Source organism: Mizuhopecten yessoensis, unplaced genomic scaffold, assembly GCF_002113885.1.
Source record: "Mizuhopecten yessoensis strain PY_sf001 unplaced genomic scaffold, ASM211388v2 scaffold4123, whole genome shotgun sequence".
NCBI classification, from domain to species: Eukaryota; Metazoa; Mollusca; class Bivalvia; order Pectinida; family Pectinidae; genus Mizuhopecten; species Mizuhopecten yessoensis.
Window position 1 is genome coordinate 1,150,961 of NW_018405387.1, and position 14,066 is coordinate 1,165,026.

Genomic DNA, 14,066 nt, shown 5'->3' on the forward strand with positions numbered 1-14,066 from the left:
TGTGCGCTGGACGTATACCTTCGATTTGAATATTACAGATGAACGCGACCCGTCTTCATAACTGGTCAATTTTACCGTTATGCTGCTGCGTGGTTCTTCTGCTGAATATCTAATGATTGAACTACATGTAGTCTACCTGCATCATCCACTCGGTGGTGGGTACCCAGCCTTAGATTTCGTCACGACATATTCCAATGGTGAGGAGAAATTACGTGTATCAAGAGCGGAAACTTTGGTTTGGAGGATTATTATTTGTTATCTCTGGATTGGGAGGGAACTACGGGACCTTATAGACCCCGAGCCAAAGGCGATGTGTCTATGAGCCAGTAGACCCCTCCTAACCCAGAGATAACGAATTTGTCACCCTGACAATCTTTTATTACACTTTCTCCTGCAAAATAATAAGTCACTTTCTGAGTTGGAGTTTTCTTAACTGCTACCAAAATAGCCCCTACCGGACATCTTTTCGGCAATATTTCGGACAATACACAACCATCTTTGCAATTAGCACCACAGCGGCCCCTTATTGCCTGTTTCGTTGAATTTGCTGTCGTTTTAGATTGCTTTTAGGTTATTTCATCCTAAGAATGATTTGCAAACCTCGAACACTTGTGTGTGTCGGGCGCCATTTTTGTTGTAAGGAAGGGATATTCTAGTTTGAGTTATCTTCCCTAGCACGTGCTTTAAACAGAAAGAGTGGTACAAATTAGAAGGGTGACATAACAATATTTATATTCCCATACGTTATAGCCAATCAGAGGCCACAGTGACCACCTTCGATGGCATTGGCAATGCCTTTCGCATATTTGCACGTGTCCGTTAATATTCATGCGAAGATCAATTAGGAGAAACAAATATAAATATATGCCCGAAACTTTGTCTAGGTGTTTTTTTAGTTAAAACTTCGATACACTGCCCTAGTTTCATTTGTAAGAAAGTATATTTTAGAGTTCTATATGCTTTTATTTTCTTCATTACTTCTTGCCACAATTATAACGTCTCTCTTGCGTATAACCTAATTCCTAATAAATGCTGTAGTGTTGCATGACAAACAATGACGATGTAGTGAGAGTTGATATACAAATGCAACTAATGTTTTATTTGATTTTAGCCAAGGCCATGATAAGGCCCATGCCCAAAGCAGATATTCCAACAAGCGGCAATTGATCTATAATTTTGTCTTTCATCGTTTTAGGGTATGACGATGTATTGACATTTGAGCCATGTGAAGCGTCATATTCATCAGTGTTGCTGTTGTTGTTGATTTTGTTGTTGTTATTGTTGTTGTGACCACAGACATTACTCGTCCCTGGTGTATGTATAGGATCCAGGCCTTCCTCACTCGGCCGTCTGTTCATTGATATTCCTTGTGTTGCGATGTCTTCATCCGGTGTCTTTGAATCATCCACTGCACTCGTGTCCTTTCCAACAAAGGATACAGATGGCTGTATATCAGTGTCACATAATGGTGACAAGTTACGCTCGTTTTGTTGTCCGACCTGGTCATCAGACGGAGAGAGACTCATGTCCCCATGTGTTTGACTATGTCTGGTCATCGGGTTAAATTGACAACTGGAAACTAGTGAGTCATGTTCACCCTGAGATGGCATTGCATTTTCATTGATTTTCATTGACGTTTCTTTGTTCGCTTCGCTGAACATCATTTCTGTGGGCAGAAGTATGTCACGTCCATGTTCATCACAGTCCAGTTGACCTTTCCTGATCTCTGGTAAGCAGTAACCAGTGATACTTTGCACTTGTTCTAAAAGGTCAAACCTTTCGAGTTCCTGTAAAGTCATCAGTAGATTTTTGAGGGTGGCATCCTCACGTTGACTCCAGTCTTCCAACAGTTTCTTTGTACAGGAGGGTTGGTTCTGATTACACTTCATCCGGGTTACTTCGTCATTCGTATACTCTAGAATAATACAAGTTTATAATATAAAACACGGCTACATACTTTTTTTTTAAAGGGAAAACACAGAAATTTAAGTCGATCATTTTGCCCCCACACGCATATACATACATAAGGCAGAATATGCCGACAGTATTGCATACAATAGTATGTGGTTGATTTTAAAAGGCGACTAGTCCTAAAAACACTTAGTTCACTTAATTCATTCTACTGATTTTTTTATGAAAATTTGGAGTAAAATAAATATTTACATTACTATGGAGTGAAGTGGATGTTTACGTTAATGTGGAGTAAAGTGGATGTTTACGTTACTGTGGAGCAAAATGAATGTTTACTTCACTGTGAGTAAAGTGGATGTTTACGTTACTGTGGAGTAAAGTGGATGTTTACATTACTGTGGAGTTAAGTGGGTGTTTACGTTACTGTGGAGTGAAGTGGATGTTTACGTTACTGTGGAGTAAAGTGGATGTCTACGTTACGGTGGAGTATAGTGGATGTTTACGTTACTGTGGAATATGTTGAATGTTTACTTCACTGTGGAGTAAAGTGGATATTTACTTTACTGTGGAGTAAAGTGGATGTTTACGTTACTGTGGAGTTAAGAGTGTGTTTACGTTACTGTGGAGTGAAGTGGATGTTTACGTTACTGTGGAGTAAAGTGATTGCTTACTTCACTGTGGAGTAAAGTGGATATTTACTTTACTGCGGAGTGAAGTGGATGTTTACGTTACTGTGGAGTAAAGTGGATGTTTACTTTACTCTGGAGTGAAGTGGATGTTTACGTTACTGTGGAGTATAGTGAATGTTTATTTCATTGTGGAGTAAAGTGGATATTTACTTAACTGTGGAGTGAAGTGATGTTTACGTTACTGTGGAGTAAAGTGGATGTTTACGTTACTGTGGAGTGAAGTGGATGTTTACGTACGTGTGGAGTAAGGTGGATGTTAGGTGCTTGTAGAGTAAAGTGGATGTTTCAGTCATACCCAATGTTGAATGTTTATGCAAATACGGAATTAACTTAATGTTTTCAAATGTGTGGGGTGAGGACTTTTCACTTACTGAAGTGTGCAGCCATAGCTTCCCAGTTATTAACCACGTCCTGACTGTCCATGATCTTCAGTACGGATGAAACTCTGGCCGGAAGGTCTTTATACTTTGTGTCACCTGTGCAAATCCTTGACCTGACAGATTGTAGTTTCCGGGTAGCATGAATGGGTCGTACCTTCCGGTCGGTGCGTGGGACTGACCATTCATCATCTATTTCTGTTTTGAAAAAGAAAAAGAAGAGAAAAGTCGATAATAAATAAGTTATTGGATAAATAGTTAATTTTGTTCGAAATTCAAAATTATTCCTGCATTTCTCCTTTTCTCAAAATATCATAACTGCATTATTGAACTGGCTTGCAACTTTGGTCGTAATGAGGTTCCTTTATCGGCCTTTGGCGTCATACTAATTGTGAACCGTGGAGAGATCAAAACAAATTTAATGATATGTACCCACGCAATTTGCAGTGTTAAGTGAAGCATAGATGACTTCTTATGTTCCCCAAGAGCATGAGTATATTGTAGTTTCGATATATTGCAAGGATTAAATTTGCAATAAAATTAAGTATAAGCACCTTTTACATAATTGCACCTTGATGACGATTTATTGCAAGGTGATATAATCATATTAATGCAGACACTAGGATTTATCAGCCAATCTCAATGATGACAAACCCTTGCAAGTTCGGGGAAAGAATAGGCCTGCTGTTTCCCACTGCGTGGTCGTAAGAGACCTTATGTTGGACCCCTTTTAGGATCGGGGATTGTCTCCTCCTTTTCCTCTAGTTTCGCGGACATTGAAGAAACTAAATATAGACCTGCTGTGCCCCCATTGCAACACTTGGAATCTTTTCTTCGTTTCCTATCTTTCCTGTCTTCTTTATTTTCTATCTACTTTGTGTTTTCGGCGGTGTGTACCTAGACACCCGTCCTCATATTACCCTGGCTGTTTTGTCTCCCTAGGCACCCGTCATCATATTACCCTGGCTGTTGTGTCTCCCTAGGCATCCGTTTTATATTACCTGGCTGTTGTGTCTCCCTAGGCACCGTCCTCATATTACCCCGGCTGTTGTGTCTCCATAGGCACCGTCCTCATATTACCCCGGCTGTTGTGTCTCCCTAGGCACCGTCCTCATATTACCTGTCTGTTGTGTCTCCCTAGGCACCCGTCCTCATATTACCCCGGCTGTTGTGTCTCCCTAGGCACCCGTCCTCATATTACCCCGGCTGTTGTGTCTCCCTAGGCACCCGTCCTCATATTACCCTGGCTGTTTTGTTTCCCTAGGCACCCGTCCTCATATTACCCCGGCTGTTGTGTCTCCCTAGGCACCCGTCCTCATATTACCCCGGCTGTTGTGTCTCCATAGGCACCGTCCTCATATTACCCTTGCTGTTGTGTCTCCATAGGCACCGTCCTCATATTACCCCGGCTGTTGTGTCTCCCTAAAATCCTTAAATCCCATACAAACACACACAAAACCCAATAATGGCTACAAGGATGAAGTATAACCTACCTTCCAGCTTGTCAGCCAGATGGTGTTGGCAGTTACTACGTAGGGCAGCTAGGAGCTGATCCCACCAATTATCCATCCGTATAAGGTGTTCATACATCTTTATGGCGGCCTTGCTCCTGCTCCAGTGTTGCTGTCTACTTTCAATTTCCTCCTGCAAAGTTATCATAAGATTTTAATTTTACTTTTTCACACAACATATCTCCTATTTTAGATATTTCATACGCGTAATAAATAAATGACTGCAGTCTTTCCTTCTGATTTGTTAGACATGCTTGACATTTGATTATGACGTCATAAAAATAACTCTGTTGTGTCATGATATCCTATGAATTGGAAGACAAACATGTAGCTAAAAAATATTAGAGTAAAACCATTCTGAACATGTTTCATACAACATATCAAATGGAATCGAATTCGGGGAGTTGCCTCCCCTATAGTACAAAACGACACCATGGAATGCCAAGGGACTGTACACGTAGCTTTTCTCCATCTATTTATTGTTATCCAAGATAGCCTTTTAAATGTGACTATATCATAAATTATGTCAATTTGAAAAACAACATCAATTGTGATTGGCTTATGGTCACCGGAATCTTTGGAAAATTTGAATTACTTCGATAAAATTGCAGGTATGAGGCGAGTAATGATATCGTACATAGTGACTAATGTGATCGTACATAATGACTAATGTGATCGTACATAGTGACTAATGTGATCGTATACCGTGACTTATGAGATCATACATAATGACTAATGTGATCGTACATAGTAACCAATGTGATCGTACATAGTGACGTATATGATCGTACATAGTGACTGATGTGATCGTACATAGTGACTAATATGATCGTACATAGTGACCAATGTGATCGTACATAATGACTAATGTGATCGTACATAGTAACCAATGTGATCGTACATAGTGACCAATGTGATCGTACATAGTGACTAATGTGATCGTACATAGTGACTAATGTGATCGTATACAGTGACTAATGTGATCGTACATAGTGACTAATGTGATCGTACATAGTGACCGTACATAGTGACTAATGTGATCGTACATAGTGACGTATGTGATCGTACATAGTGACCAATGTGATCGTATATAGTGATTAATGTGATCATACATAATGACTAATGTGATCGTACATAATGACTAATGTGATCGTACATAGTAACCAATGGGATCGTACATAGTGACGTATGTGATCGTACATATTGACCAATGTGATCGTATATAGTGATTAATGTGATCATACATAATGACTATTGTGATCGTACATAATGACTAATGTGATCGTACAGAGTGACTAATGTGATCGTATATAGTAACCAATGTGATCGTACATAGTGACGTATGTGACCGTACATAGTGACCGTACATAGTGACTAATGTGATCGTACATAGTGACGTATGTGATCGTACATAGGGACTAATGTGATCATATACAGTGACTTATGAGATCATACATAGTAACCAATGTGATCGCACATAGTGACGTATGTGATCGTACATAGTGAGTAGTGTGATCGTACATAGTGACTAATGTGATCGTACATAATGACTAATGTGATCGTACATAGAAACCAATGTGATCGTACATAGTGACCAATGTGATCGTATATAGTGATTAATGTGATCATACATAATGACTATTGTGATCGTACATAATGACTAATGTGATCGTACAGAGTGACTAATGTGATCGTATATAGTAACCAATGTGATCGTACATAGTGACGTATGTGATCGTACATATTGACCAATGTGATCGTATATAGTGATTAATGTGATCATACATAATGACTAATGTGATCGTACATAGTAACCAATGGGATCGTACATAGTGACGTATGTGATCGTACATAGGGACTAATGTGATCATATACAGTGACTTATGAGATCATACATAATGACTACTGTGATCGTACATAGTGACTTATGTGATCGTACATAATGACTAATGTGATCGTACATAGTGACTGATGTGATCGCACATAGTAACCAATGTGATCGTACATAGTGACGTATGTGACCGTACATAGTGACCGTACATAGTGACTAATGTGATCGTACATAATGACTAATGTGATTGTACATAATGACAAATGTGATCGTACATAATGACTAATGTGATCGTATATAGTGACCAATGTGATCGTACATAATGACTTATGTGATCGTACATAGTGACCAATGTGATCGTACATAATAACTAATGTGATCTTACATAATGACTAATGTGATCGTACATAGTGACTAATGCGATCGTACATAATAACTAATGTGATCGTATATAGTGATTAATGTGATCGTACATAGTGACTAATGTGATCGTATACAGTGACTTATGTGATCGTACATACTGACTAATGTGATCGTACATAGTGACCAATGCGATCGTACATAATAACTAATGGGATCGTATATAGTGATTAATGTGATAGTACATAGTGACTAATGTGATCGTAGATAATGACTGATGTGATCGTACATAATGACTAATGTGATTGTACTTAGTGACGTATGTGATAGTACATATGACTAATGTGATCGTACATAGTGACTGATGTGATTGTACATAGTGACTAATGTGATCATATTCAGTGACTTATGAGATCATACATAATGACTAATGTGAACGTACATAATGACTAATGTGATCGTATTTAGTGACTGATGTGATCGTACATAGTGACTAATGTGATTGTATACAGTGACTTATGTGATCGTACATACTGACTAATGTGATCGTACATAGTGACCAATGCGATCGTACATAATAACTAATGTTATCGTATATAGTGATTAATGTGATCGTCCATAGTGACTAATGTGATCGTATACAGTGAGTTATGTGATCGTACATAGTGACTAATGTGACCGTACATAATGACTGATGTGATCGTACATAATGACTAATGTGAGCGTACATAATGACTAATGTGATTGTACTTAGTGACGTATGTGATAGTACATATGACTAATGTGATCGTACATAGTGACTAATGTGATCGCACAGTGTTACTGATGTGATCGTACATAGTGACTAATGTGATCGTACAAAGTAAGTATATGAGGCGACCTTTTCGTAAAAGTAATAATGATGCTATTTTTTGCAATCTTACCTTGCTTGACTGAGTCAGACAGTGAAGATAAGGCAGGAGCTCAATGGGGTCGACTTTCTTTGTAAACTCTGGCAAGTGTTTCTCAAAATGGCGGATTCTCTTGTCGTTAAGAAAGGTCATCTTGATACACAGTGCTTACAGTGCTTACGGGAGGACAGACTCTTTAAAATAAAACAATTTCAATACGTTTATTTATGTCTGTAAATATACATTGTCTGTTAAATATTGACATTCTGAAGAATTTATAATAAGTATGTAAAATATTAACATTCCAAAAGGTCCGAAAAGTTTGGAATCCTCCCCGCTCCGTCCCCCTAAAAGGCTCAGCACATAAGTAGTATAGATTGCATAAACAAAAAGAAATAACGGTACAACATATTGTTTACATTACGTTTTCCGTCGTGAGCCCGAAATATCCGTCCATTAGCAATTCAGTTAATGCATGATTTTTACAAATGTATTGATTTTGTTTGTCTATCGATAGTGTGAGATATGAACCTCTCCCACACTGTTAGATTGTATGGTATCACTGTATCTACACAACACAAATATGTACACTGTTTACGTCACATGTGTACCTACACATTCATAATATATTATCGTATAACAGATCGGTACGGGCTAGCCGTAATCTTCAAAGATACGTTATTTGAACGTACCAAAAGAATCATGTATTACACTAATTCATTAATTGGCTCTACCGCCTTTCGTCTTCTGCAACTCCGAATGAATTGTAAAATAACGGATTGTAAAATGTTGTTTTCTCAAACGACATTTTCGATGTACATATACTCTAGAATATACAGGTACAGGTTCTTCTAAGCTCCCTCAAGCACATGTAATATGATGAGCGTACTGTGCGGACCCTGTCGCGATGACCACCGACCTTTGATGCACCACCGAGGGTTTGTCATCGCGGTCATCGCGGGTTGCGATATTCGTAGCGGCTATGTGCGCGTTTTGTTTACAGGGACAGGTGAAAATAAATTTCAAGACGTATGTTTCAATCTGTCCTAATATGACACTCGGGGGAAAAGGCCATCCCAATCATGTTATATATCCCATCCCTTGGGCACCCCTAAAAACTCTTATGATACCCTGTGTAATGTTATCTCGGGTCCTTGCGGTTTTCGGTTTGTCGAATATCATATACAGCGCAACGTCTCTTAATTTATGAATAACAGATCAATTAAGTTACAAGTAGCCTTATATTGTTTGATTTGGTTTGTTTTAGTATTGTTTTACGTCATATCAACAGCTATGGTCATTTAAGGACGGCCTCCCCTGTGTGCAAGATGTATGTAGAAACTACCATTTTTACAGACTCTTGTATGTATCGGCCAGGGGACAGAACCCAAAGCCTTCCTCACAGAGGCAAACGGTCAACTAAAGGCCAAAAGTGAGGCAATGTCAAGGGAGACATTAGGGAGAAAACAATTGTTAAGAAAGAAAAAAAGATAATATCCCAAATTTATAGTCGCCTCTTACGATCATGCAATGGGGACAGCAGGTACAATTCTTACGCCCTACCTGCAGGGAGGGCTTTATATTGTAAAGAATTACTAAGATGCCTGATAAATCTCACTGAAATGTGTGATGGTCCTGTTCTGACGTCATTTACTGCTGAAGTGTAGGGAGTAAGTGACCTGAACAAGCCTATGTATAGTATACATGTACTAGGGAAACACGAGTCTTTGTTTCTCTGAGATTTCACACTGTAATCGTGTTTCAGGAGGGTGAAGCTCGTGTGAAACATGAATAATCGAGGAGCAACAAATAATTCGCGTTCCCCCACAGTAAGGACAGTAACTGTTTAATCATGCCGAGATGATCATGTTGATGCGCCATTATTGTCGTCTGCTTCCGTCTTTCGGAACTAGGTTGTGACGGCTCTTGTTCATATATTTCTAGAGAGACTCGGACTAAGGGTATATGATGTTTTATTACCCCGTCATGCGACCATATATAATCCAATTTGACACGCTGTTATAAAGCTGGTCGCTGGTTTAATCCCGGGGTTTGGTCTTTAACTTTATTCTGTTATATATATATGTATAATAAAACAATGTATTACATTATATTGCAAGTCACATTGTGTGTTTAGGTAGGGAGTGTATATATACAGATAAAAAATATAGTTCATGAGGTACGTATATATATGTTGTCAATATGGTCTTTAGGTAAACCCAGCAATATATAAAGACGAACGAACATCATACAACAGACACAAAATAACATAATATAACAAACGCTAAATTGATGAAATTGCAAACACGACATAATCAAAAATATAATGACAAGAAGACATTGTACTACACTGTCATATAATATACAAATAGTGCATGTCCAACTCTTGACAAAATGCCCGTATAATTTGAAACTAGTTAAAGGGGTGGCTGGGAATGAATATAAATTCGATAACTGGTCAAACAAAAATGAATACCTGTTAGGTCTATCCAGGTACAATCAGGTACAACTACGGAGTTAGATAGGTCCGTGGTACAACACAAACACCGATATAACGATACAGGGAAACGTATATATATATGTACATATGTACGTACCTTTTCATTTCATTATCAAGTGGAGTCAGATCTGGCGTAAGTGCTCGTTTACATACTAAAATCAGCAGACGATATATGTACATGTATGGCTTGTAATAAGATATCAACAATAAATCATGTGTGTGAGTCCACGTAGAGTGAACTGACTGAGTGCTATGATTAGCACAAAAAGGGGATTCCCCTAACAAAAAAAACATGTTTATTCCACACAGGAGATTTCCTACGCTATAAATAGGCTACAGTGGATCTGGTCGGTCACAGGGACCTGGGGATTAATTGCATTGTTTACAGTTTGTTTTTTATTTGTTGTTTGATGTTTTTGGACTAAGATCCACTCTCGGTATTTACTGAGTGTTGATATTCCCAGCACAGTGGATGGCTCTAGACACAGGGACATGTCACATGCTGTTTAACCGGAAAAATATCTATACATAGATTATGCACTTATATAGATATTTCTTCCGTTATGTTGCATGTGACAAGTCCCTGCGGCCCACATTTTGTTATTGATTCTCAATGTTGATGTGTCGGTAATCATATAGACCAAAACGAAAGTACAGTGATATAGGAATTTAGCGCATTTCAGCCAGCCATTTCAGAGATATATTTAGATGATTACGTGACGTCCTTGAAATTACGCCAGACAGCTGGCCCTCCGAATACTTGCTTGCCAAGTTTAATAGACAAGGCCTAGGTCTACGTCATACTCTTTGTTCAGCAGTGGAACATATACTCAATGAATTGCAAAATGATTTTGAAAAGGGTGCAGTTGCATTGCGGTTAATTTGTTTATGATACAGTTGAAATACTCTTAATGAATTAATCGGTATGGGTAATTAGCAATGATGATGAAGTCTAATGTTGAAATGTGCACGCACTTAAATATTTGCCAAAACACGCAATGTCTGCTCGATTCCCCTGGTAAAGTCGCACGCCGCGTAGCACGCAGGTGTACATGTACCAATCGATCATCTGGTCGAACGTTCGAGAGCCCCGTGAGCCGCGTAAATCGAACAGACCTTATGTACATTAGCTATACGTCACTTCCGCTTTTACCTTATTTTCGGGGAGGATTTCCATCGATATCATTGATATCAAGATTATATCTAATAGGAGTGAAAATGGTAAAGAAATTTATGTCAGCGCATTTGAAAGATATGTATAAAATTTCGCTTTAATTAAGGATACTGTATCGCATGGAAATTTAAGTAAGTGATAGTGACCCCTGGAATATCGAGGATGCTGTCCTCCCCACTGAGAAACCTTGTAAAATATACAATGTATGTACACACATGTATTCTAACCTTAATTCTAGTTCTTTTGTCTTTTCGCATCTAAAACTTACTAAATCTTGTCCGGGCGAAAAAACAAAACAACGAAATGACACAATTTGTGCCATTTCGTAAGTTCGTCTTTTCGCTCCGAGAAGACAAGAATCAACAAACCTTAATTTTCGCTGTTTGCTCGTTTGCCCCGAAATGACGAACCATCAAGAATTAAAAGTTACTAAATCTTGTCTTATTTTCGGTGTATTTGACGCGGAGGTGGACGATAGCGACAGATTGTAATGCAGTCACAATGGTAGGGAATGTCGTGAATTTTGTTTTTCGTTGTTTTTTTGTGGAGGGGGGAGGGGGCGGGTCCTAAAATTAAACATACAGATCGCATAAAAAATTACATTTCGACGGCACACCACTTGCTCGTATATAACACGTTTTGATGAATGTTTTAATTATAGCTCAACGATCTCTCATTTCCTGACACATTGACATGATATTGAAAATTAATTAATGAAGAATTTACATACAGTGTATACGCCGAACTTGTCTTTGTTAGCGGTATTAATTAACACTCTGAATCATATATAGTTCATGCATTTAGTAATGCCATTAATTACACCTGTATGTTTCTTACCTGTACATCACACAGGTACGATCAGCCATACCTAGAGGCTGGTGTCGTGACAGAAAAACAACATGGAGGATAGGGGACAGGAACCAGAGTTTGAAACACAATCAAGGCGACGGGACAGTTACCTGGACAGGTCAGAGGTTAGCAGCTGTGTCAAGTACATCCTCTTCTTCACCAACCTTATCCTGTTTGTAAGTATTCTTTGAAATGTACAAGACCAGTTCCTCTCCTCCATCATTCTACAAGCTATACCAATACCGAGGCGGGTTTTTTTTTGTTCCGCTACATTGATTTGCAGGTCACTAAGTAAAACTGACAAATAAATGATTGACTTTTAATCCTAGATAATACTGGGGTCCTCAAAAATATATCGTTGTGAAATACTCCAGAACAAGCATGCACTTTACAAACAAGTAAAAGTCACGACAAATATTATTTATAGCCATAGCCAACTAGTACCAGTAAAGGAAACATAATGACCGATAGACAAGTCTGTTTCATATTTTAGTAGCATTGGCCGGAACGGTTCCAACATTCCACATATATCATGATTTCAATTCACAAATCATACTGACAAATGGGAATCAAGAAAGTATAATTTTACATGGCTGAAATATCATTGTCATGACCCCTATGTTCGCTTGTAGCGCCCCCCCCCCCCCCCCCCCTTTCTCCTCCCTTTTCTCTCCCTAAATTCTTTGTAGGGAAATTGTACCATGTCATGTTGCCTTCGTCTTTGTGTGTCATGTGTCTATAGATCACGTTTCTTTCTACATTATACGCACATTTTTACCTCGGGCGAATGACAGCACTGATGTCACTGGTCTCGTCTTGACAGGAAACAAAAGTGTCCCGGGGTCAAAGTACATGTACAATTAATGAAAGGGCAAAGGACATCTACGTCACGGTATTGCGGGATTTAAAATAGAGTAACATGTTACATTTTTTTTTTTTAATTTTATGTTCTATATCTCCGGGAGTTTCCCTTCCACAACCGTCACAGACAAATGTGATATGCTAAAAAATATATTGACAGTTTTTTTTTCTTCAATTTTGAATATCAAATCACAAACGTATATGTTAAATGGCAAACTATAGCCCAGCTTAAATAGCACAGCTTTAATCTTCTGTCCCCCNTAATGCTGTATTAGGCCTATATCTATATCATAATTTATGTTTTATAGCATTTCACATTAATATTCTTCTACTTCGCGGTTATGCACCACAACCCGGCACCTGAAAGCAGTGCAGCCTAAGTATTGGTGCTACATGTACATGTACATATAAATCTCTTGCGACGTAAGGCAATGGTCTCTGAACCGGAGAGCCGACTCAATCATGGTCAATGGAAATTATCATACAACTAAATACACACCGAATGCACAGGTGTATGTACCTTAATATGTTTTTGTTATTAACCTACAGCTATTTATTTACAGAAAATAGCTGAAGTGTTGGTGCTGAATGTATATCCAATCGCTTAGGTACAAATGTAGAACTTCAATCTCCTGTTTAAGGTCTTTGAACCGGAGAGCTGTCACCAATGAACAAACGGTCAAGGTCAATGGAAATTATCATACAAATAAATATACACCTAACGCACAAGCGTTTGTACCTTATATATATGTTTTGTGTTTTACGTAGGCTTTTTTTACGGGTATGCTGTACAGGTAGAAACCAGAAGGAAAACACTTCCGGAATTCAAATATATTTCACATGTAGATGTTTGCGGTTCCAAATTTTTACATTTAAAAAACCCTCATCGATAGGTTGACATTATCTGAGTCATATATATATATATATATATATATAATACTGAATATTTCCCATGTTACGTAATGGTTATGTAATAATGTATATATATGGAAAACGAAAGTAACTTCGTGCCGTCAATGACGTGTCTGGGTTTTTACTGGGGATTGAAGTGCAAACACAATGTATTGTGAACACATATGAACCTGATACCTAAATATACTGTATGCCGGGGGG

General features: G+C 38.4%; 2 protein-coding genes across 7 annotated transcripts in view; one reads left to right on the forward strand and one right to left on the reverse strand.

The window, feature by feature from the left end:
- Positions 1–932: 932 nt before the first annotated feature.
- On the reverse strand, positions 933–10,316 carry LOC110448678. Of its 5 annotated transcripts, none has more exons than XM_021495056.1 (5): positions 10,046–10,151; positions 7,603–7,763; positions 4,471–4,621; positions 2,972–3,175; positions 933–1,915 (listed from the first exon to the last, which is right to left on the reverse strand). In XM_021495056.1, the coding sequence occupies exons 2-5, from the start codon at positions 7,720–7,722 to the stop codon at positions 1,098–1,100; spliced, it is 1,293 nt and encodes a 430-aa protein (XP_021350731.1). In that variant the 5' UTR covers positions 7,723–7,763; positions 10,046–10,151; the 3' UTR covers positions 933–1,097. The 5 variants fall into 5 exon arrangements, with proteins under 5 accessions (XP_021350731.1, XP_021350733.1, XP_021350734.1 ...); XM_021495058.1 differs by lacking the exon at positions 10,046–10,151 and adding an exon at positions 7,994–8,092; XM_021495059.1 differs by lacking the exon at positions 10,046–10,151 and adding an exon at positions 7,989–8,089.
- A 1,409-nt stretch (positions 10,317–11,725) lies between these two features.
- Positions 11,726–14,066, forward strand: part of LOC110448679 (tetraspanin-33-like) — a 9,288-nt gene continuing 6,947 nt past the window's right edge. The window contains exons 1-2 of one of the 2 annotated variants that reach the window (XM_021495062.1): positions 11,726–11,747; positions 12,096–12,268. In XM_021495062.1, the coding sequence (XP_021350737.1) occupies positions 12,143–12,268 (126 nt within the window). In that variant the 5' untranslated portion in view covers positions 11,726–11,747; positions 12,096–12,142. The remainder of the gene's footprint in view (positions 11,748–12,095; positions 12,269–14,066) is intronic. The other variant, XM_021495061.1, reaches the window with a different exon arrangement.

Coding starts and splice junctions, on each gene's coding strand:
- LOC110448678 (XM_021495056.1), bottom strand. CDS start 7,722: ATGACCTTTCTTAACGACAAGAGAATCCGCCATTTTGAGAAACACTTG. Junction 3,176..4,470: donor TCTGGCTGACAAGCTGGAAG/GTAGGTTATACT, acceptor TTTTCAAAACAG/AAATAGATGATGAATGGTCA. Junction 1,916..2,971: donor AGCTATGGCTGCACACTTCA/GTAAGTGAAAAG, acceptor GTATTATTCTAG/AGTATACGAATGACGAAGTA.